Below are 24,572 nucleotides of genomic sequence, written 5' to 3'. Positions count from 1 at the left end.
CAACAGGTTCCAGAGGAGCCTTTTGCTCCTAAAAATTAAATTACTTTATTCCGTTTTGCTAGCAGCAGTCATGAAATACTGTAGCTATCCCTGTGTTTTGACAACAAGAATGACTAGGCTTCCTTGATAGCTATGCTCTGTCTCTGTGGTCTGAGGCAGTAATGTTTCTGAATAACAGAAGCCACAGGAGGGGAGAGTCCTCTTGCACTTGGATCCTGCTTGTGTGTTGGCCACTGTGAAAGCAGGATGCTGGACTAGATGGGCCAGATCCAGGCTCTTCTGATATTCTTATGTGTTTTCCCTGCACTGGACTATCAACTTACCAGCTGGTAGAAGGTAACTTGTGGTCCTTCGGGGTCATACAAGAACCACCAGGTAGCTGAACCCACAGTGGCAAAGCCAACATACACTGCAAGGAAAGGAGGGAAAAGTAATTGATCACACAGGCTAAACTCTATGTGCTATCGTGCTGCCTTCAGAAGGCAGCCAAACTCAATTCGACAGCAGCCATATCCTCCGAGCAGGCTTTACAAGGCAGCCCCACTCTGGGCATCATTTATTTGTTTCAAAGGCTACTTAATCAAAAGACTCTCCCTGGGCAGCTTCTGTTCACCGGCATTTTTGATGCTGCAACCTAAATACCACAAGCTTTATACTCCACCTCCCATGGGACATGTCTGGCAAGTGGGCAGGGCCCCATGCCTGTCAATCCCACGACATCACAATGATGTCACTTTGGCACAGCTGTTAGGGAGGGAAGCCCAGGCAATCAGCTGATTGTTGGCGCTTGGAAAGGACAGGTCTTTGCAGTTGACGCCAACCAGCTGATGGGAGGTGTCTACAATTTCCCCTTTTGCTCTAGTGGCTTCTTTAGCTGGCATACATTGTGCAGTGGGGGGAAGGCATAGGGTGAGGCAGGTGGGCGGAGCTTGTCTTGTCCAAAACATGGGACAAATGGAAGGCCCTGGCAGGCCGAATTAGACCCTCAGTCCGAGATGCTATTCCCACTTATCTGGGAGTAAGTCCCATTGGCCCCAGTGGGATTTACTTCTGAGTAGACCTGTTAACTGCCTTGTTAAGATGCTGGGCATTATAGAACATTAAATCAGTGAACAGAGCCCCGCCTAGAAGCCTTACAATCTAACTGCAACAAAGATGTGATTGGAAGGAAGCAGGGAAGGCGAGATATCTCTCACTCTCAAAGTTGCCAAGTGCCGCACTCCAGCTAAGCAAAACACACCAGGAAATGACCCAGACATTTTGCCGTTTTCCTCTTTGGAGTTCGTGACACAATGACAAAACACTGATGCCCATTTTGTTCATGCCGTGCTATTTTTAGTTACTTATTATTAAATAAATTTACTAGTCACTTTTTTTGCCATGGCAACTCAAAGCGACTTACAAAAAAGCTTACCCCCCTCCCCAAGAAAAACCCCATAAATACATTAAAACCGGGTAGGAAAGTGGATATGCATTAAAACATCCTACCCACTCTAGAAGGCCACAGGTCATTAGGAGCCAAAGGACTCATTAAAAAGGAAAGTTTTTGCCTGGCGCCTTAAGACGTGTAATGACGGCGCCATGCTTGGGGAGAGCATTCCATAAACAGGAAGCCACCACCGAAAAGACCAATTCTGGTACATGTATTTTATTTTGTTTTATTCCTTTTCACCCTATTATACATCATTGGATAATGCATTTCATATGGCTCTCATCGTATTTCCTTGACGCTCGTCATTGGCTGCAACTACGAAGATTTGGTTTAGAACGTGAGATACACCTGAGATAAAATCTCACCAGCCTTTTACTTGCACTAAGGGGTGGCGAGGATGAAGAGGCTGTGATGCTCTACCCTTAGCCCTGCCCCTGGATTCTGATGCATTCTGGGCAAATGTCTGCAGAGAGGACCCAACTCTATGCACACAGTCTCCCCGTGGGAAATTCTAAACTCTGTGCTGTGAATGGGGGGGTGGTGGTGGTGGTGGTTAAAGCAGTCTCTCCAAAATTATCCTCTTGCCCCTAATCCCTAGTGTTGAACATGGCCTGGCTGGGGAGGTTTCTCACCTCCAATGGCAAGGTAGCGGAAAAACAGCCACCCGCTGATCAGAGGCTCCCTGGGATTCCGTGGCAGCTTGTCCATGATGTCAAGGTCAGGTGGATTGAAGCCAAGAGCAGTCGCTGGCAGCCCATCGGTCACCAGGTTGACCCAAAGCAGCTGGACTGGGATCAACGCTTCGGGGAGGCCCAGGATGGCTGTCAGGAAGATGCTGGGGAAAAGAAACACACAGAAATTCTACCATGACTTGATTTCACTCCCAGTGCTTTTCTTTTTTATCACACAAGTGATAAACCTCAGGTCTGTGGGCCAGATTTCAGGGAATCATAGAATTGTAGAGCTGGAAGGGACTCGAAGAGTCATCTAGTCCAACCCCCTGCAATGCAGGAATCTAAACTAAAGCAACCATGACCGTCCACTGTCAAACAGCTCTTATCATCAGAAAGTTCTTCCTGATGTTTAGACAGAATCTCCTTTCTTGTAACTTGAAGCAATTGGTTTGAGTCCTACCCTCCAGAGCAGGAGAAAACAAGCTTGTTCCCTCCTCCATGTGACAGCCCTTGAGATATTTGAAGATGGCTATCCAATCTCCTCTCAGTGTCCTCTTTCCCAGGCTAAACATATCCAGCTCCTTCAACCATTCCTCATAAGGTCTGGTTTCAAGAAGTAAAGAATTGGAAACCTCCAGGCTTCCCCATTTGTGACGTGAAATGCAGGGCAAGTGGAGATGCAGCTGGAAAGCAGGATTGAACTCCCCGCCTATCAGCTGAGGCACGGCGAGTTTACTTCTTTATTATTTCCATTTATAGACTGCACTGCTAGCTAAAAGATCTCGAAGTGGTTTGTGTACACAGTCAGTACGATAAAATTACTGGTATGTCAGATGTGTCACATAACAAAATACATAGATAATATCCACAAACATAATAGGAAATGAATAAAATCGGAGAAGCCTACAAGGTGGTATAAATTTCAAGCACTACAACAGGCATGCAATCATTCGTCCCATCTTGTTCACCACCCCATTTCACACAACCACCACAAGCATTTGCTAATTCCAGTACTACTCCCATCAACCATTTATATATAGATCACTTACCCTCAACAATATTGCAATCAATGTACAAAGTACCACTGCCAAGCATACACAAATTAGGCACATCCCTAATATCTGAAGCAGTAATGGACCCATGCCCCCCTCCCGCTAGATCATCTAATACTCTTCTCCCATCTATCACCTGAGAGGCACCCAGTTCTCTATCATAGTACCTGTTCTGCTTAGTTCCCTGTGGTGAAAGCTCCAGCGTACCTCAGCCCTTCAAAAAACAGGACTGAACACCCTGCCCATCAGCTGATGAACTGGTACTGCATTCTGCCCACCTGTCAAAGTCAGCCCATTTGTGGGGGAGATAAAGACCTGGCTCGCTGGGGGGGGCTGCTTTATTATTATGAAGCTTATGAATTAGGAGTGGAATCCATGCTCAAGCCAAACTTGTCTGCTGGGGAGCACCCAACGGATGAAGCAAACAAGGCGCATTTACGCAATCTTTGATGGCTTTGAAGGCACCCTTCCAATATTTTGGACTACAACTTCCATAATCACCCGTGACTATTGGTCATGCTGGCTGGTGTGAGTTGGCACCCATCTGGAGGGCCACAGGCATTCCTGGGTCCAGAATGGAGGGAGCAGGCGCTTACCAGACCACTTCTCCAACGTTGGAGGAAATGAGGTAGCGGATGAACTGCTTCATATTGTTGTAGATGGCACGGCCCTCCTCCACGGCTGCGACGATGGTGGAGAAGTTGTCGTCGGACAAGACCATTTCCGCCGCTGACTTTGCCACCGCTGTGCCGGAGCCCATGGCAATGCCAATTTCGGCTTTCTTCAACGCTGGGGCATCGTTCACTCCGTCGCCGGTCTGGAGCACAAAGAAAATCCCTCATCATTGGAAGGAACATAAGAAGAGTCTGTTGGAGCAGGCCAATGACCTATCTAGGCCAGCATCATCTTCTCATAGGGGCAAACCAGATGCCTGTGGGAAGCCAGCAAGCCTATAACATTTAAACACGTTATAAAATACAACGTGTTAAAAACAAATTAGTTAAAATGCACATTTAGTACCAGCAATTAAAATCTAGTTTACCCTGACAGCAGCCCATTGGGCAGCACTATCTGCACCTTACCAGTAATTTCCAAAGAAGGTCTGAACAAGAAGGTCTTAGCCTACTCCAGGTTTCCTCAACCTCGGCCCTCCTGATGTTTTTGGCCTACAACTCCCACGATCCCTAGCTAGCAGGACCAGTGGTCAGGGATGATGGGAATTGTAGTCTCAAAACATCTGGAGGGCCGAGGCTGAGGAAGCCTGGCCTAGTCTATTGGGAGGGAAGAAGTAGAAGAAGAATTCTGCTGTATGTGAGCAGCCACAGAAAAGGCCCTATCTTGGGTCACCACCAGCTACACCTCTGATACTGATAGGACTGGGAGAAGGTGCTCACCTGAGGATCTTAGCACCTGGGCAGCTTCATATAGGGAGCCACGATCTTTCAGTTGCCTTGGGCCCAATCCACCCAAGCTATTTCCCAAGAGTATCTGTAGGTCCAGCAACTGGAAGGAGATCTGGAGCCAGCTAGCTCCGAAATCTGGTTTGGGAACATGCTTGGAGGCTTCAGATGCAACAAGACAGGCAGGGATTCCCCGTTTCCAAAGCTCACCATAGCTGTGATTTCGTTGAACGACTGTAGGTACTCCACTATCTTGGACTTGTGGGCAGGCTCCACGCGGGCAAAGCAGCGAGCGGAGCGGCAGGCGTTGCTCTGGTCCTCCGGCGAGAGGTCGTCGAATTCCCTCCCCGTGTAGGCTTTGCCCGCCACCTCTTCGCTCTCCGAGAAGATCCCAATCCTCCGGCAGATGGCCACAGCCGTCCCCTTGTTGTCGCCAGTGATCATGATGACCCGGATGCCGGCTTTCTTGCACATCTCGATGGACAGCATCACTTCCTTCCGAGGAGGGTCCAGCATCCCCACGCAGCCCACGAAGGTCAGGTTGGTCTGCAGGCCAGACGAGAAGGGAGAGATCAGTCCCCTGAAGAGTAGTACCCACTAGACTTTCTATAGAGGGAAGCCCCTTTTAAGAAACGTCCGAGGGTGCCTAGTGGTTATAGTCAGGAATGGCTGAGGATTGAACTGGGTTTTTCTAAATGCCTCCTCTGAGGAGCCACTCAGGGTTCAAAGAATTATCAAACCATGTTGGCTATAAGGCTGAAGGAAGATGTCGTCCCAAACAACTGACGAACACCAAGCTGAAGAAGGTGGATATAAACAATGATAGCTTGGGGAGCCTTAAAGTCTTTGTTTATGAACTGCACACAGCCCTTAACCCTGCACCTCATGCACTGCTCCAACCACCTCACTCCATCCTAAACCAGACTGCTCTTTGGCCTCTTCCTTGACTCTGCCTTACCTCGTAGTTGATGAACTGGCTGGAATCATCCAGGCGCATCTCCTCCTTCCGGGGAGGGTGATCTCTCGTGGCCAATGCGAGGCAGCGCAGGGTGTCGATGCCAGTGCCCCATTCCCGGATCTTGGAGAGTATCTTCTCCTTGGCGGAGAGAGTCAGGGCAACCCGGTTGCCGCCAACACGGATGTAGTTGCAGCGCTCGATGACGCTCTCTGGGGCGCCCTGTCAGAAAGGTATGGAAGCCACAGGACAGACCCATTAAGAGATGCAGAAGGCAAGCAAACGGGTAAGAGATTGGAGGACAACCAGCGCAAGAGCTGGAGAGTTCCCTAGCACTGGGCTGCATTCCTCAGGTGGGTTCCATTAGCACCCAGAGGATGGAGAGCCGACTAAAGGGCCAGGGCTAAAATTCAATGTGAATTCTTTCATGGGATGGATGTGCCACTTGCCCTCTTCAAATCCACAGACACAGCGTGGAACACCTGAATGATGCTTGCAGGATCCTGGTGGTACATGGACTACAGTTTGGGCACCTCCTGCTTTATTGCATTTTTTTGCTGCTATTTTAAAGGTTTTCATTGTACATTTGTAAAGTCACAATTTTTAGTTGTGATAGCTTAGCGATTTTTTCTGTATTAAGTGAGAGAAAAATGGTCTTAAAACTAAGCCATTAGAAACAAGCAATTTCTGTTCACTTTTTGCAAACAAAAAACACACTTCAAAAATTCGGAAGTGGTGGATCATCTGGTTGAGGGATGTATGCTGAACCACCAGTAAGTTTAGGAACATTGGGCTGGATTGGTCTGATGAAAAGAGCAGCAAATTCAGACCCCCATTCCTACCTAGCAGAACATTAAAAAAACCAAAAAACCAGTCTTAGTGTGAATATCACAAATGAACACTGGGCATTTGATCCACGATACCTCTGCATGAAAATAGAGAAATAAAGGTAAAACAAGAGCGTGTGCTGTTTAAGGAATTACTTTTCTGCCTTTTGGAGCAGAGAAACATTTTTCTCCCTCTGTCATAACACTGTGATTCGTGGACATCCAACGAAGGTGAAGGTTGGAAGGACAGAGAAAAGAAAGTCCTTCTTCACCCAGCACATATTTAAACTATGGAGCTCCCTCCCTCAGGAGGCAGTGATGGCCACCAACCTAGATGTCTTTAATAGAGGATTAGACATACCTATGGAGTTGGCTATCAATGGATATTAGCCACGATGGCTATGCTCTGCCTCCAAAGCTGGAGGCAGCCATGCTTCTGAATCCCAGTTGCTTGAAGCCACAGGAGGGGAGAGGGCTCTTGCGCTCAGGTCCTGCTTGTGGATTTCTCACTGGGTCATCTGGGTGGCCACAGTGAGAGCAGGATGCTGGACTAGGTGGGGCATTGTCCTAATCCAGCAGGGCTCTTATAACGTTCTTAAACAAGCAATGTGATTTTGACCTCCAGTGCAGTCCCCTTGCATCCCAGGGGTGAGGAACCTGTGGCCTTCCAGACACCATTAGAAGAAGAAGAGAAGAAGAGTTTGGATTTGATATCCCGCTTTATCACTACCCGAAGGAGTCTCAAAGCGGCTAACATTCTCCTTTCCCTTCCTCCCCCACAACAAACACTCTGTGAGGTGAGTGGGGCTGAGAGACTTCAGAGAAGTGTGACTAGCCCAAGGTCACCCAGCAGCTGCATGTGGAGGAGCGGAGACACGAACCCGGTTCACCAGATTACGAGTCTGCCGCTCTTAACCACTACACCACACTGGCTCCAACTCCCATCTTCCCCGGGCAATGGGCCATGCTGGCTGGGACTGATGGGAGCTAGAGTGCAGCAAGCTCTGGAGATGCAACCGGTCTCCCTACCCTGCTGTAGCAAGGATGCTGGCTTTTGAATTGTCTGTTTTCCTCCCGATATCCTCTTGCATATGAGAAGCTCTGTTAAGTGAGTGATTGTAGAGGTAAGCCCAGTACTAGTTTAGCTCACTGGGAACTCAGCCGATGCCCAGCATTTCCTCTAGGTGGTGGTGCTTTGCCAGTCTTCAAATGCCGCATGTTTTGCAGAAGGGGAAAGCTTGGACAACGGAGCAGAGTTATGTGGAATACCGGGAACCCTGATTAGGTCACTACAAAACCCAGGCAGAAAGGGGAATCGGGGACACAGAAAAAACAACCCTTGTGCAGCAGCAACAGAAAACGCTTCTTCGCAGAAGAATGGCACCATCATGTTATGCCCCTGCTGAATGAAAGGTGGGGTGTATATGTAATGAGTAAGTAAGAGAATGCCAATTCCCTGGGATTCCAGGTTCACTAAAACCTTTTGTAAGCATTGCCACAATTCAGCCTTGCCCAAAGCTAAAACCTTGGAGGAAAAGCAGCGGAGAGCAGGAGCATAGTCAATGGCGAGGGATGATGGGGAGTTTTGAGACAGCCAATCGTGGTTGGAGTACTGCAATTGTTTTAGTTTGTTATTACATCATGGGTTGTTGGTCTTTTGAGTTTTTGTATTGTAAATGCAGAGAGAAGAAATGCCGTGCTGCATCTGTAATAGTGAAACCGGGTGCCTTCTTCTGCCCCAGCTGCAACAAAACACGTCTCTCTCCCGTATCGGTCTCTATAGCTACAGCAGGCACTGTAACTCTGCAGCGGTTCGACTTTACCTCCCATTGGCACACTCTTCCACTGCGGTATAGAAATTTAATTTTTTTTAAAAGTAATTTGGTCTTGATGGGGCTACTATTGTGGTTGGTGTGGAGGTAACTAGGTGGCTTATGGAGACAAACTCCCTCCAGCCTAGGGCACCTTGCTTGCGGGATTTGAACTGGTATTGGTGTGCAAAGCACTATGCAGCTTGGGACCAGGATACCTAAAAGTTTGTCCTCTACACAACCAACCAATCGCTGTGTTCTGCTGGAGAGGGCATCCTGCAGACGCCATCCTATCAAAAGGTCTGGTCTGCATGATGTCAGAGCTCGGTGGCATTTAGCATGGCGGCACCTACCTTCTGAAACTCCCTCCCAACCCTCAGCAGGAGAACCCCACGCTGCAACATTCTGTTGCCGCTCCCCTTTCATTGCCAGCTTGTGAAAGATCAGCATTCTGTGGCCACCAAGTGGAGCAGGGCTCTCTGCCCACGAGCCAGTACCTTGACGAAGAGCTTGCTTCCAGAAGAGTTGTGGTTGGTCGGCACCGGCGTGCAGTAAACAGACATGGACTTGCGGTCGCGGGAAAATTCAAGGGTGCACTCCTTCTTCATTAGCTGCTTGATCACCTGAAGAGGGAGGAGGTAAGAAAGGATGCAGGAGTTGAACCCTCGAAACTGCAGCGAGGTGAATTCCCTTCAACAGGACATCCCACCTCAAAAAGGGTATGGCGAAGGTTCAGAAAAGAGCAGAGAAGCTCAACACCAAGATTTCTAGAAAATTCCTAGTATCAGGGTCCTACTGTTATGTGTTTTTTTGTGGGGGTCAGTCTGGATGATACCTGTGGGCCCCTTACTAAAGGCATTTGCTGTGCAGGCACATTATCCTCAATCCAATTAAATATTACCAGCATTGGAGAAAGCCTCAGATTTACTCTGGTTGACCCTTGGTGCTTTCAGTTTAATTGAATAAGCATAATGCCATTTCCTCACAAACCTCATCTTTCTAGTCTTCAGATTCCCAGCTGCCTATAGATGAACCCAGCATTCAGAGGAAAATCTGGACGGTTGCCAGTAGTCAGATCTACATCCAGTATCCCACGGGCATCTGGTTGGCCCCTGTGAGGACGGGATGCTGGATCAGATGGCCCACCGGCCTCTAATCCAGAAGAGCTCCTCTTATGTTCTTATGAGTTCCAGCACCAAGGGTGTTCCTGCAAGCAGGAAGGCAAACACTTGAGAGGTGCTTCATTTTAAGGGGATGGATGACTCAATAGAACTTCCATTTGCTTTGGCTTTCAATCAGGCAGGTGTGCAGCGCATCTCAGGTGATGTTTTGCACAGGGATTAAAGGGATTACGCAGCCCACAACTCAATGAAATAATTTGCCATATTTTTCCGTGTATAAGGCGATGCTTTTTGCTTAAAAAAACAGGCAAAAATTGGGTGTCATCTTATACATGGATAGTGAATGCAGAGGGGGGACGTGTGATTAATGGCAGCAGTAAGCAGGAGATTGGCAGCGGTTTTCCTTAGGACATCCCTGTTTTCATCACAGAAATGTTGGAGGATATGAAAGGATGGAGGGGGCAATCTTTTTTTCTTTCAAGAAACAAATTATCTTGGGGATATTATGGGGTTGCCAGATTTCAAAAAATCCAGACACAAATATTTTCCCGGACATTTAAAGCGATACTGCCCAGTTTTCGAAGGCCGAATCCCAGCTACGTCCGAGAAAGTCTGGACGTATGGCAACCCTAGGATATTCTGCCAGGAGCCACACATTGACTCTGTGTGTGGCCAAAGCCAGTGGTAGGTGGAGCCAGAACCAAAAATGGGCAGGTCACCCATTTTATTTCTCTTTTTCCACCCCTTCTCTCCCGCTCTCTCTGCCACCCGCTTTCCCTTTCACCTCTCTTTCCAACACCAGATCACTCTGGACACAGGCCCAAACTGAACTCTTACTGAGGGACTTTGAAGTTCTCCCATGGGCTGCTTGTGGCCCAAGGGATGTAGGTTGCTCACCCCCAGTGTAGGAAGCAAGCTAAGCCACCCTGAACTTCTCCTCTCTGGCTGCCCCAGCTGAGCGCAAGGAAGCGGAAGGAAAATCAACGTCTCACGCACTGTATTGCATGCGTTGGCCCTCTCGACTTTGGAGAGGCTGCTGGTATCCGTGTCGAAAACGTTCATCTTCTCCACCAGGCACGTCAAGGCCGTTTCTGTGGCTTCGCCCACTTTTTCGTAGACTTTCTTGGACTGATAACAGGAAGGAAAAAGGGGGAAGCAGAAAAGAAAGATGCAATATAGTTCTCATAGAACCCAGTGCTGTGAGTTTTCTGGAAATGTGTGTTTCTTTCTTCTTTTAATAAACTTTTATTAACACGGAAGACAACGTGTGTTTCTGAACATCACTCGCTCTCAGTCTAGATTACCTCACAGGGTTGTTGTGAGGATAAAATGGGAGCTCTTGGAAAGTTGGGGGATAGGAATGTAATAAATATTAATGACTATTATCATTATTATTTTCTAGAAAGGAAAATAACAGTAAGGAAAAAAATCCAGTGCCCCAAATTACAGATATTTTATTTCATAAAATTTATATACCAGTTGATTGTAACTAACAAACCTCAAAACAGTTTACAAAAAGAACAATATTATTATTATTATTATTATTAAAACCCTATTGAAAACATTCAAAATCATAATAATAAACGAACTGGTTTCAAGCACAACCCACCTCATTGTAATCTAGGGAGGAGTCGTTGCAAAGGGCACAAATTGTGGCGAGTTCCACCAGGCCGTCAAACTGTCCACAGCGAACAGGCCTGTCATTCTTGAAGCTGCCATTTAAAAGTGGAGGAATATTGTCATTATTAACTATCATTATGTATTGTTGTTACAATACAAATACCTTTACTGGCGTTACAAGTTAAGACATTTCAAATCACTAGGATAAATTTAAAAGGGACAGGAGTTATTGTATTTTTGTTGTTGTTATTATTATTATTTATACACTGCCCTATACCCGCAAGTCTCAGGGCAGTCCACAAGATAAAACCACAAGATAAAATCACAAAATACATAATAAAAATAAAAGCAAGAGCAACACAATAATCCCCCCTCCCCAACACATTTTAAAAGGGCACAGGATGTCAAATCAACCAAAGGCCTGGTTAAAGAGGAACCGTTTTCGCCTGGTGCCTAAAGGTGTAAACAGCACCCCACAAATGGGGAGCCACTGCAGAAAAGGCTGGTTCTCGTGATGCCACCCTCCGACCCTCTTGTGGAAATGGCACATGAAAAAGGGCCTCAGAAGATGATCTCAGGATCCGGGCAGGTTCATATGGAGAGAGGCGTTCCTTGAGATATTGTGGTATTGTATCTTTGCTCATCGCCTTTAACGAAGCGTCACTTACGAAACAATTGAAATACAGAATGACTTCTCAAACACTGATAATCCTTAACACAGAATAGAATGCAAGCACAGTAAGTGTTCATCCATCAACAAGAATAAAAGGGACGAACCTTATACCCTTATTTGAAATCAAAACAAACAGGGACTGTTTACACCAGGAGATAATGAACAAAAGGATGGAACCATTTGTTTGTTTGTTTTTATTATTTATCTGTCTCTGGGATTTCTGTCCTGACCTGCCTATAAATAACACAGTCCAGTGATTCACAAACTCCCCGCCCCCCCCCCCCCCGCCATGGGCCACTTGAAAATTGCAAAGGGTCTCGGCAGACGGCTTAGCGATTTTTCTGCCCCTTGTAGCAACTGCAATTTTAAATAAAACTGTATTTCATTAGCGTTCCATAAAACTGAAACCAGTGAGGGGAACAGGAGTCTGCAGGATTGCAGGATTATTGGGGGGGGGGGGTCATGACTTTTTACCATGAGATGATACTGTTTAAATATATTGTTTCTAATGCCTTGGTACTGAGGCAACATTCTGGAACATTCTAGGGGGCAACCAGCAATTTGGAGTGCTGGTCGCCTTATCGTTCTGCTCGCTTCGCCTCAAAAAGGATATTGCAGAGTTGGAAAAGGGAGACTAAAATGATTAAGGGGATGCAGCTACTCCCCTATGTGGAAAGATTTGTGACTTCTTAGTTTAGAGAAACCCTGTGTAAGGGATTGTCCGCACTTCTGCCTGGGTCCCATGCATGAGTCTGAATGGTTTTGCCTTTGCCCTGCTGCTTTCCCTCAGAAAACCCACTATTTTGCAATAAACTCAATTGCCATTCGTTCCAATTCCACGCTAAAGATCGGGTTTCCTCATGGAAAAGCGGTAGGGCAAACGAAAGTGTAGATAAACCCTAAGACAGGCTCCCCCAAACTAAGGCCCACGAGCCGGATGCGGCCCGAGGGACTCCGTTATCTGGCCCACAGTGACCCCAGCTGCCCGCTCTTACCGGCGCGGCTGCCCACTTTCGGGTCAGCGGAGCGCCAGAAATAGCTTGTGCGCATGCGCAAGCATCATTTCCGGCGTACTTCCGGGTCTGCGGAGGCCCGTGCACACAAACTATTTCTGGCGCTCTGTCAACCCAAAAGTGCGCTGGAAATAGCATGTGGGCATGTGCTCCCCCACCCTCTGGCTCACTGCGCGATCGGCGCTGGAGGAACCGGTCCGAGGCCAGGTAAGTTTGGCAACCCCTGCCCTAAGAGATGGCAGGATAGAAGTTTATAAAAGTGAAAGTGCATAGAGAAAAGTTTTCCTCCCTCTCTCATAACACTAGACCTTGGGGACGTCCGATGTTGGAAGATTCAGGACAGAGAAAAGAAAGGACTTCTTCACACAACACATAGTTAAACTACGGAACTCACTCCCACAGGAGGCAGCGATGGCCACCAACTTAGATGGCTTTCAAAGGGGATTACACAAATTCATGAAGGAGAGAGCTATCAATGGTTACGATGGCAATGCTCTGCCTCCACAGTCGGAAGCAGCAATGCATCTGAATCCTAGTTGCTGGAAATCGCAGGAGGTCCTGTTTGCAGGTTTCCCAGAAGAAGAATCTTTTCGAACCCTGTAAGAACAGATGGGCCCCCACTGGCCTGATCCTGCAGGCACCCTTAGGTTTTTTACTTGCGCCTCATATGGAGCTGTCTGTCCTGAACGCCTCTCCTGGAATGGAACAGGCAGCTTCGTATGCAGTGCCAGGCTGTGACCACTCAGAAATATTGAAAATGGACTTTGCACGTTCTCAGAGGCTCTCCTCCCACAAAGCTGCCCTACACTAAGCCAGGCCTTTGGTCCATCTAGTTCAGTACTGTCTGTTTTGACTGGCAATGGGGTCTTCGGCAGAGGTCCTTCCTGCCCGCTATTACCTCAAGCTTGTTTTAACTGGAGGGGTGCTAACCCTCTGGGCCCCCACCCCCCGAAGCAGAGTCCTTCCCAAATCCCAGGCTGAGGGCTGCCCACCCCCATCCAGACTGCTCAAATTAGACCCTGAGCCTGCCCTATTAAATCCCTGTGGAAAAGCCATTTTTGGAAGGCCGGAAGGAGGCCTTCTGTCAACGAGCTGTTTCTAACAAGAGTGACAAATTGTACCCTTTCATGAGACATTAGCAAATGTCTTGGACTAAGCACAGCTGTGATGGAAAAGTTCTTTGCTAATTAAGGGATCGTTAGAGTCTCGGGGGGGGGGAGGGGAGGAGAGAAAAGTTTATATATCGAAAAGGAGAATGGAATTAACACACCCTTACACTCAAATAATTCTGGATCTCTTGTCAGGGTTTTGTTTTTGCCGAAACTCCATAGGAATGTGGAAAAAGGAGCAGAGTATTTTAGCTTCCTTGTTTTATTGTGTTTTTTTAAATATGTAAGTTTCTAGACCGTGTGGCCACTCAAAAGTTTTCTGGCTGCTGAAAATTTAGAAGCCAGGGGGAGCCGAATAACATTTCCACTGGTGCAGGTGAGTGTTGTGCTTAGCTCTTCAGCCCGCAAGACCAGAGTTTCAAAAATATTGCAGGGTAGAGAAATAAGGTCTAGAAATTAATTTACATATTAAATGCTGAGATTCTATGCTCTTTTTTTGTACTGACATTCACACTTCTCCAAATTTTGCAGTGTAGTTCTCCAACAACAACAAAAAGTTTGCAAAGAAGGATATATGAAGGGAAAGTGTGCAACAGCGAGGGAGAATAGGTTGCAAAATGTGTGTATCAGGCAAGATTGCATATACCGGTAAATACTAGGAGAAATATCCATGAAACTGTATATGATTTTTTGTGCTTATGCAGAAATGGGGCAAACTGAAGATTGGAGAAATAGGAAACAGAGAGAAACCGATCCTTATGGGGTCTCTCCCTCCCCAAGTATAAATTGTGGATCCTGCTTGTGCAACCCTTGGGTGAGAGACGTGGATCTCCACTGATCCTGGAGCTAAACTTCAGCTCTTCTCCCTCGCTCTGCTTAGGATCCACCCATTCCAAAGCAATTTGCTGTACATTCTTCCAAGTGGAGCTTTATTCCACTTGCTGTTTCCCATGGATGCACCTCTTAAAATAGCCCAAGAGTCAAAACTGGATAAAAAAGTGACTTGACCCTGGTGATTTACAGTCTCATGAAATGCATCACGAATTCCGACTGGTTTGGAGCAGGATCTGAACAGCTTACATGCCCCTAATGGCACCACCACAGTGCTCCATGGCAAAACTAAATTCAAATAAATTAAAATGTGGAACATTAAGGTCGTATCCAATGCTAGTCATACTCATACCCCAGAGAAATTAATGGTTTTATGTTAGTCATAGGAGTTGACTTCTTTGGAAGGTGTTGGACTTCCCTTTATTGGAGGCTTTCTGACAGTGGTGGGATTCCTCAGCTGTGACTCCTGCGTTGCAGGGGGTTGGACTAGATGACCCTCAGGGTCCCTTCCAACTCTATAATTGTACAATTCTATGTCTATTAGTGACAAATGGGTCTACTTTGAGCATGTTAGTGACAAATGGGTCTACTTTGAACATGGTTACATGAGGACCAAATCAGGGAAATTGTTTTTCAAAAACCAGCCATAGGAAATCTAGCGCTCAAACCCAGAAGGCCTTAAAAGAATTATCTCCGGACTTACAGAATAAAGATGTCTGGCAACTGGCTATCCCTGAGAAAATAACTCATAATTTGAAAGTAATTAAAGGAACAAAACAAAAAGAAAAACAGACAAATTTGATGCAGTACAGTAGAGTGGTCATTCTTTCAAAATGAAACAGGTCTTAAAGGATAAACTCTCCAAAGCAGGGGTCAGCAACCTTTTTCAGCTGTGGGCCGGTCCACCGTCCCTCAGACTATGTGGGGGGGCTGGACTATATTTTGAAAGGGAAAAAATGAACGACTTCCTATGCCCCACAAATAACCCAGAGATGCATTTTAAATAAAAGGACACATTCTACTCATATAAAAACACACTGATTCCTGGACCATCTGTGGGCCGGATTGAGAAGGCGATTGGGCAGCATCCGGCCCACGGGCCCTTAGGTTGCCTACCCCTGCTCCAAAGCATCTTTGCAGATATGGCTATCCTGAACAGCACAGCTTGAAATATAGTCTTCCCTGGGAACAATTATCCATGATGGATTTTAAAAAGAAAAAACTTTTGTGCTGTTCCCGATACATTATGTGATGGAGATTTGGATAATTTGCATGGGTTAATAAGAATAATTTATGTTAATATGCCATCTGATTATCTGTTATGGGGGGTGAGGATGCTGTGTTATATATTTGCTACTATAGATTTTTTTTTTTTAAGCCAGGAGATTTTTTATAAAACAAAGAAAAAAATGCCAATGAAAGGGCAGGGATAGTTAGATCAGAGGTGTGGCACAGGAAGGGGGGGGTTAACCCAAGGACGGAAAACCTATAGGTGTTATTGGACAGTAACTCTCAGCAGGCCCAGCCAGCTTCAAAAATCGCCCTCATCCAGCTTCTTTTTTAAAAGAAAAAAATCATGGAACTCCTCTTTAACAGCTTGTTAGATCATCGGGATTTTTAATGTTTTAAGTAAGGGCAGAATAAGCCTCATGTGCCCCCTTTGTGAAGGATGAAACCCAGACCATCTGGAAATCAATGCACATGGCAGAACTGGCGATTGGTTAATTTGTGTGTGTGTGGTAGGTGGGTTTATTGGAAGATGGCGGCTGGAAAGTTCCGGAAAACCAAAGCAAACAGAAGAGGCGTTTTGCAAGATTCACAGAAGGGATCTTCCTGTTCTCTCTCCACGCCACATGGCACATCCTGGGGCTAAAAAATAAATTTTATGCTGGGTGTCCCCAGCACAGCCAGCCCAGAGCTGCAATTTTAGTTTTATGCATCTAAAACGTTTTTAACCTTGCTTTTCAAATTTGTAGAAATTTCGGAGGAGGATTACAATCTACTAGGCCTTTTGGAAAGTTGTTTGTTCACTATGCACTTGGGACGCCTCTTAAGATATTGAAATCAAATATGGCATGATGGTTTCTGAGATCAAGGAGCAGGTTTTCATCTATGTTCAAATACAGTTGGACACCATTTTGAATCAAGATGGCAGAATGAATCTTCCAATACTGCCTTGATTTTTTGGTTTCTTAGAATTCCTGAGCAAAGCCAAGTGCAAGGCTGCTAGTAAATAAATGAAATTAAAATTAAATATCTGATCTAATTAAATATACCCTGGTTGACATTCCTTTCTGAGCCTGCCTCTAGATAACTTTGCTAGCTCTCTACTTGATAAATAAACCGAACAGAAATGCCAAGTGCTTACATTTGTCCCTCCGGTGTGTACGTAGACCCGGAGATGGTGAACTCATGTAGGCTGCAATGGATTCCTTCTATCTTCTCAACAATGAACATCTGCAATAAAGGCAGACAGAGGGAGAGAGGGAAAGGTGAGCAATGGAAGGAATCCCACACTGTTGAGTAATAATTTTTCAAAATGTAGTAATGCTCCCATTCTCCGTTTATTCATTTTTGCCTTCCTGACAAAAAGCGCAACTTATACACAATCCACCAAAACAGGCTAACAAACGACACAAAAGGAAACAGGGTTGGGGTGGGTAGAGGTGGGAAAGCAAACTTAGGTGGCGATTATTAAATTGTATTTCTTGCAATTCAAACATTGCTCTGTGGCAGTGTGGAAAATGACGCCATAGGCAATCCCTCAGTGCTTCTTGGAGCACCACGATCACAGCAAGGCAAGTTCTGCAGGATCTGCCGACAGAGGAGGAGGCCCTCACTAAGGGACCCTTTGCTCAGAGCACCATCGAAGTTAGAGCAGGTCTTACTTCTGGTGCAGGCATGTTCCCAATTTTTATTTTTATTTTGGTTCAGAAATCTCACAAAACGACGACTGGCACAATTTATGGTGTATAAAGTTCTCTTCACCATTTTACACTCACAACACCTTTTGCGGTAGGTTAGGTTGAGAGCAAGAGACGGACTGTCACATCACAAGGTCACACAGTGAACTATGTGGCTGAGTGGGAACTAGAACCTGTATCTCCCCAGTCTTAGTCTAGCACTCTAGCCAGGGCCAGCTCACCTATTAGCCCTGGTGAGGCAGCCGCCTCAGGCAGCAGGCTGGGGACAGCTGTGAGGGGTAGCAGATCTGGGTCCCTGAGAAGTGCATCGCTGCCTGCCTCCTGCACTTATCGCCTGTGGCCTCTGCCTCACAATGTCCTTTTTTGGCCTCCTTTTTTCTTCAGTGCGCCCGGGCTTCCCTAGGTTGCTTCCAGTCACCTCAGGTGGAAGAGGCAGTGGGAAGGCAGTGACAGTGGTGGGGGAGGAGGGCACAGTGGCATACCGTGGGGAAAGCCACAAGGGCAGTTGCCCCAGGAGCAAAATTGTTCGGGGGCGCTAAATTTCAACTCCTGGTGCTGCCTCAGTACAGCTACATGCTTCCATCGCTGGACTCCATTGAAAATGGCTTCTCCTTGAGAACCAGAAAGTAACTTCTCCAGACAACGGAACGTCTCTTCTTTTCTTATCTCTGTGGCTGTGATCTCCTGGGTGACATGGACGCCATTGGGCAGTTCAATGTGCATGCGTACTCCGTCCATTTCCCTCCCTTTGCACGGCCCCAGGCACTGGCAACCCACGCTACACCACTGAGTGGGCGCCATATTCTGTTTTGCCTCAGGCAGCAAAATGTCTTGGGCCGGCCCTGCTTCTTACCACTATGCTAGCTCAACTCTCTCACCTTATGTGCACTAAACATTCCTGACAGTGAAGAACTACGGGTTTCAGCATCATTAGTTCTGCTCCGGCAAACATTTCCGCTGGAGCCGAATGGAGAGGATCGAGGGAGGAATTCAGCAGAGGGACAATTTGGTGAGCAACTCCACTAATTAATGGGAAGTGCAGCTTGGCGTTCCGGTCCATGTGCACAACACTTCAGCCAAGCGAATTTACGGGGGTTTCAGAAAGCCCACGGTATCTACAGAACACCCCCACCTCACCCTGCGCCAGATGAACAAGAGACACTGCTATGATTTATGAGAATGAAGAGGATATCAGAATTACTCCACAAAGGCAGCATGGGTTGCCAACGTTTCTCTTTTAGTTGTGCTCCTGTGCTTTGAAGCAGCACGTGCAAGAAAAACGATGGGTGTCAGGAGCTCCTATGATCCGTGTGAGGCTGCCGCATGTGGTGATCCTTTGGACTGCGGGCAGCAGATTCTCAGTGAAGGACCCTCAGGCCCTAGACTGACTTGGCCGTCTCAGGTGTTTTATTTTTTACACAGACACACACCCCACTGTTAGGAGAACCTCACATACCACCTTGAGCTCCTTGGAGGAAAGCTGGGAAATAACTCTTTTTATTATTAATAATATTTTATTGGGATAATTTCATTTGAAAGAAAGAAAGAAAGAAAGGAAGGAAGGAAGGAAGGAAGGAAGGAAGGAAGGAAGGAAGGAAGGAAGGTAGGTAGGTGTGGGGGGATCTCGTTTTTTCATGAGAGATCTCGGAGATCATTTTGAGTGCAAGATACATGCTTAAGCGTCGCCGCCCATTGTGAAGGAATCCCACCCTCCAGAAATCAAGCAGGGAACAAAGCCCTCTGTTCTTTGTGTTTCAATGAAAGGGCTGAGAATACCGTATATATCATTTCAACTGTATCCAACTTCATTTTCTAAAATTAGGCAATGGAGAATAAACAGCAAGCCTTGCAGGGACTCTATCTTCTGCAGGCAGAGGGAAAAGCTCATTAAAAACAGCTGGCTCCCCACCACCACCACCACTTTTTTGTCCAAATTATCTCTGTTAGAGATGGAAATTTATAAGGGCCCAGCTCACATGGTTAGTTTCTGATTTGGGTGTGTGTGTGGAACATTACTGTGCTTTTCAGGTCTTTTCATAAGCACTGCAAGTATGTCCACCAGATTCAAAGGATTACACCCAAGCATGGACACCTGAGGGGTCTCAGAGGGCAGGAACAGCCAGTGGTTGGGACAGAGAGGCCTGATCTCGTTCTCCCAATGCATGCTAGGAGTGGGTAAGATGGATACAGAGACCAAGTGGGGTGCCTCAGAGGGATTTTTGGCTCATTGGCCACTGGGCCTATTTGCCTGTGATTTGGCAGGCTTAAACTACTGTGGAGGGGAAAGCAGCCTGCAAATTTCATCCACTTCTGTCAAAAGGTGTGGAGGAAAGGTTAGAGAGTTCTTTTGTTTCTCACTAGTAAACTGAAAGGTCAGAGAAACCCTGAGTCAAACTGGCCAGTGGTACAAAGCACTCTGGATCACAGCAGCACTGAATTGGGGACCAAACCAATTTTTTGGTTGCAGAATATAAATCACGTAGGGGGAGCATTCGACAAGCAATTCCCCACACATAGCTGGATATGACAAAGTAAAAAGAGCAACAACCCTCTTCCACCCAATTCTTCTGAATGGGCTGGCGCCAACCAGAAGAGAAAAAAATGAAGAACAAAGAAAAAAAGTAAGATGAACATAAAAATGAGCTCTTGTGAGTTGTATACATTTGAGTCTTCTCAGCCCCCAAATTCCTGGTTACTTCCTTCTGGCTTTTGTTCAGTGTTACTGGACTGTCAACACTGCTGAAACCTGGTTAATGTACCAGAACATACCTGGCCTGGAGGATGCATTTCGGGGAAGATGACAGATTGAGCAAAGTGAAGGGGGGCTGAGTTGCAGTAGACAAAACCAGCTTGCAATTTCTTTTCATTTTTTAAAGTAACCCTTTTTGAGAGAGAAAGACCAAGAAGCAGCACAGAGACATCCAGGGAAGACCCAAACAGCTCTGTATTCTCTGAGCACATTCAACTGTGTCATGAGGGCTGTTCACACATTACATCCCGTGCGCTTGTTTGTACAGCTGCCTGAACGCTTGTACATATCCTTGGGTACATAACAGCACAAAGAGAGCCCTGCTGGATCAGGCCAATGGCCCATCTAGTCCAACATCCTGTTCTCACAGTGGCCAACCATGCCTGTAAGAAACCAGCAAACAGGACCCGAGCACGAGAAGCCTCTCCCCTCCTACTGCTTCTAGCAGCTGATATCTGTCCTAAATCTTCCAACATTCAGCTTTATGGGGTGGACCACGACTTCCAGTGGCTCTTCAGCTTGACAGTACAAGATCGGAAAGTCGGCATGTCCTAACCGAAGCCACACCTGTCTTGTTCTTGGACAGCTGTGAGAAAAGACCTTCAGTCGGTTCCTCCAGATGAGTGAGGTTTTTGGTCCTTTGCCAGTGGAGTTTTCCATCTTTTTGACGCAGCTGTTAGCTTGCATCCTTAAGCCTTTTAAAGTAAATGGGGCTTTGTGGAGCTGGCTGCCCTCCAGCCCCTTTCAGACTGGCTTGAGGAGGATTGAGCACTTGCCCGTCCGGTTTGGGGATTAGCCCCCTGCTATTTTTGCTCAGCTGTTTACTTTCGTCCTGGAAAGATGTTCTTTTTATTTAAAAAAAAAAGCACACACAAACCGTGCACAGAGCAGGATACCTGCTGGATCTCTTGCCGCTGAACTCCTGAGCCCTGCCCTCGGATGCATTGGCCAACAAATGCTTTGTAACGTGGAGAGGGAGAGGAATGCAGAGCTCAGTTGCCATGGGATACGGCATTGCCTTTCTGAATGCCACAGGCCAAATCCTATCCTTCGTCTAAAAATGCCCTGGCTGGCACATGAAGTGACCAGGAAGTCAGGAGAAGATCCATAGCTCGGTGTCGGAGCATCTTCTTTACATACAGAAGATCCCAGGTTCAATTCCTGGCACCTCCTGGTAGGGATGGGAATGTCCCCTGTCTGAAACCCTGGAAAATCAGTGTAGACCATGCGTCCCCAAACTTGGCCCTCCAGATGTTTTGGGACTACAACTCCCATCATCCCTAGCTAACAGGACCAGTGGTCAGGGATGGTGGGAATTGTAGTCCCAAAACATCTGGAGGGCTGAATTTGGGGGTGCCTGGTGTAGACAGTGCTGAGCGAGATTCCTATGTCTTTAAAAAGAGACTTCATCCATAGATGGGTACATGCCATACCCCTGGGAACCTAATCTCTGCTGAATTTTCTGCCAGCCAGCTGAATTTTGTAGTCTACATATCTCTCTGCTAGATCTGGGGATTCAGGTCTGACCTGAAACCCAGCTTTGCCCGACCCCCTCCAGGTGACAAGTGGCAGGCTTGAATCTTCAAGTGGGCAAGAGTCCCTTTAACAACAACAATAAAAAAATTAAGAAGTAGTCCACCTCTGCCCTAGGACCTAAATCTCTGAGTGAGGGGAAGATGAATGTGATCTCTAGCATGTGTGCATGGGCACTAAAGTTCCACGCAACACCCAGGCAGCTATTTCACACCCTGCAGATGCTGAGAGAACTGGGGTGCCACAAGCACCTCTCGATTCTTGTCAGGGAAATGTTGGAAGGCCTTACTGCCAGCGTCACCTGGGAATGTTGAAGGGCTTCGTTTTCTGTTACAAACTGGATGTACATCTCCTGGGCTAATGTGAAGATCGGAACATAATTATCTTTCAGATTTCACACTTTTCTGAATTTTGCCACATAGTTCTTGGCTCAAAATAGTCTCCATTTGCATTTAAAAATAAAATAAAATCCATGCATTAGAACAGAATGCATTCAGAAATTGTACAATGGGGGGGGGAATCCACATGGGAACCTCAAAAACAGGCCACTGCAATATAACGTACACGGGGTTGCTTGGAAACTTCTTTGAAAGTTCAATTAGTACGAAGTGCAGATGCTGGGTGGATAATTTGGCAACGCACCCGGGCAGTGCCTGAACAGCTGCAACAACTACTGGTCTGTTTCTGAGCATCACAATAAATGCCAAGGGGAGAATGTCTTCCCCACATTAGCATCTTCCCCATCTCAACTGCCAATCAATGGGGGATGAAGACATTTGGACCTCTCATCTGTTCAGAGTGAAGGGTGGGTATCCAATCCTGGCAACCCAGGAAATGTGTGCACATCTGAGGGGACACAGGAGAGGCTGAGGCAACGCAAACAGGAAGGAAGAGCAAACAGTCTTTGGTGCATTGTGGCGTTTTCAGTGGTTATTTATGTTAGCGAAGTAACTTAAATACCATAGATGGGAGTCCAGAGTGAAAAGAAATCCTGGTATGCTACATGGAAGAAATGGAACAATAACAGTGTATGATTTGAGGAGAATGGAACAGAGAGGGTTTCGTATTCTTTTGTACATAGCAGGAAGACTTACAACCAAACATATAGATGAAAAACTTCCTCAGAACTACAGTCAACAAGAACAGGTGGTACCTCAGTAAACATCTTCCTGGTTGCTAAGAAGTACCTCCACCAAACAGAGAAGGAAGAGCAAACAGTCTTTTGTGCATTTTTGAGGGGATATTTATCATCGCGGGCAAAAGTAGGAAGCACTCTGTGGGTTGCTGCTCGCCTAGTTATTCCCATTAACTAATCCAGCAAGTCAATTTCTTATTTCAAATATCCATTAGCTGTACAGGCCAGACCTCCAGCTCAGGCTAACATTTCTGAAGGGGGAGAAAAAGCAACACGATAACATCCTTTTGTTTCTGGAAAAAAAATATTTCTCAACAGAGAGGGAGAAGGAAGATAGAAAACGCAGGGCCTCACATCTCTCTCTCCGCCATCCCTTTGAAATGCTGAGCCCAAATCCGCACGCAGCTTGAGCTGTGAGCCACCATCTCCAAAGTCTTATCATTAATTATCTCATCTCCTACTCAGCAACCTGAACACACATTTAAAAGCTTGCCAGCTAAATACCTTGTTGATGAGGTGGGGAACTCAAACAGAGCGATAAAGGGATTTGCTTAATCGACCAAAGGCCCTGCACCTCATACAAAGAGGCCTCCCTTTTTTCCAATAACAGATTAAACAGGTCTAAGGATGAGGGTTCAGCTATCCTTCTCCCCCCCCCCCAAAGGTGTAGAAGCAAGGACACAGAAATATTGACCAATAACGAGACACGCTACACAAGAGGACATGTTCACCCTATAACGTTTAAAGCACTGGGATTCCATACCCCCCAACATTCCTCAAATGGAAATAGGGACATTCCTTTCTACATCAGTGTCGTCATTCCCCTGCATCCCGTATATATGAGCACTGCCAACGGAATATGGGAAAAGAGTGGGGCTGACTGAGCTGCTCCAAACAGCTGTCACCAAGAGGAGTATGTAACAGTACCGTACCAGCAAACGTCCTGGTTATATGTGTGAACATTAGAGGATATATGGCAAAACTGTGGGGCTTCCATCAGTCCGCCTTGGGCGTCAGATGAGGCACCCACACCAAATGTTTACAAGGTGGTACCTCCATGCCAGTAACGTAGTCTCTATGGTCAGTGGTTGGAGGGACCGCTAAAGGGTCCCTGTGCACCTACACGAGCTGGGACCCCTAAAGCCACTCCTGCTGCCACCGCCACTGTAATTGAGCAGTACCGGCTGGGGGAGCTGAGAAGCGCACCGACAGCAGCTGGCACCCCACACCTCCCCTCCTCATGGGTCCTGCAGCACCACCGTGAGGGGGCTGGGCCTCTGCCCCCTTTCCGTGCTTGCAGAATTAAGGACTCTGTGTGACACAGCGAGAAGCCACGACAACTTAAGGGGTTTTGTGACAGTTGTGGCATTTTGGGGGCACTTGGAGACCATTAACAGTCATGGCTTCCCGCAAAGGATTCTGGGAGCTAGACAGTTGTTAGGAAACACCCTATTTCCCCCCCTCAAAGGACTAAAATGGTTTAACGGTCCATTCATATTCACAGGCAACTCGGGGAATTGTAGCTCTGTGAGGAGAATTCTGGGAGCTTCAGTTTGTTAAGGACGCTGAAGATTGTCAGGAAACACCCTCACAGAGCTACAGTTCCCACAGTTCCCTGTGAAGAGGAATTCCACTCAGCAAATTGTAGCTCTGGGAGCGGAATACGGGTCTCCGAACAACTCACAGTCCCCTTTACAAACTAAAGCTCCCAGG

The 24,572-nt window shown here is 46.8% G+C and overlaps 1 protein-coding gene across 2 annotated transcripts in view; it reads right to left on the bottom strand.

Moving 5' to 3' along the window:
* The window catches only part of ATP2A3 (ATPase sarcoplasmic/endoplasmic reticulum Ca2+ transporting 3), an 88,002-nt gene that overhangs the window by 7,429 nt on the left and 56,001 nt on the right, over positions 1-24,572 (bottom strand). For both annotated transcript variants that reach the window (XM_033171528.1, XM_033171529.1), the window contains exons 9-17: positions 16,887-16,975; positions 10,882-10,984; positions 10,269-10,400; positions 8,649-8,774; positions 5,517-5,735; positions 4,769-5,104; positions 3,755-3,975; positions 2,065-2,267; positions 324-409 (exon numbers count right to left, since the gene is read on the bottom strand). In XM_033171528.1, the coding sequence (XP_033027419.1) occupies positions 324-409; positions 2,065-2,267; positions 3,755-3,975; positions 4,769-5,104; positions 5,517-5,735; positions 8,649-8,774; positions 10,269-10,400; positions 10,882-10,984; positions 16,887-16,975 (1,515 nt within the window). The remainder of the gene's footprint in view (positions 1-323; positions 410-2,064; positions 2,268-3,754; positions 3,976-4,768; positions 5,105-5,516; positions 5,736-8,648; positions 8,775-10,268; positions 10,401-10,881; positions 10,985-16,886; positions 16,976-24,572) is intronic.

The sequence above is a fragment of the Lacerta agilis genome, chromosome 15, assembly GCF_009819535.1.
Source record: "Lacerta agilis isolate rLacAgi1 chromosome 15, rLacAgi1.pri, whole genome shotgun sequence".
NCBI lineage: Eukaryota > Metazoa > Chordata > Lepidosauria > Squamata > Lacertidae > Lacerta > Lacerta agilis.
This window is presented reverse-complemented; position numbering and strand designations above follow the sequence as displayed.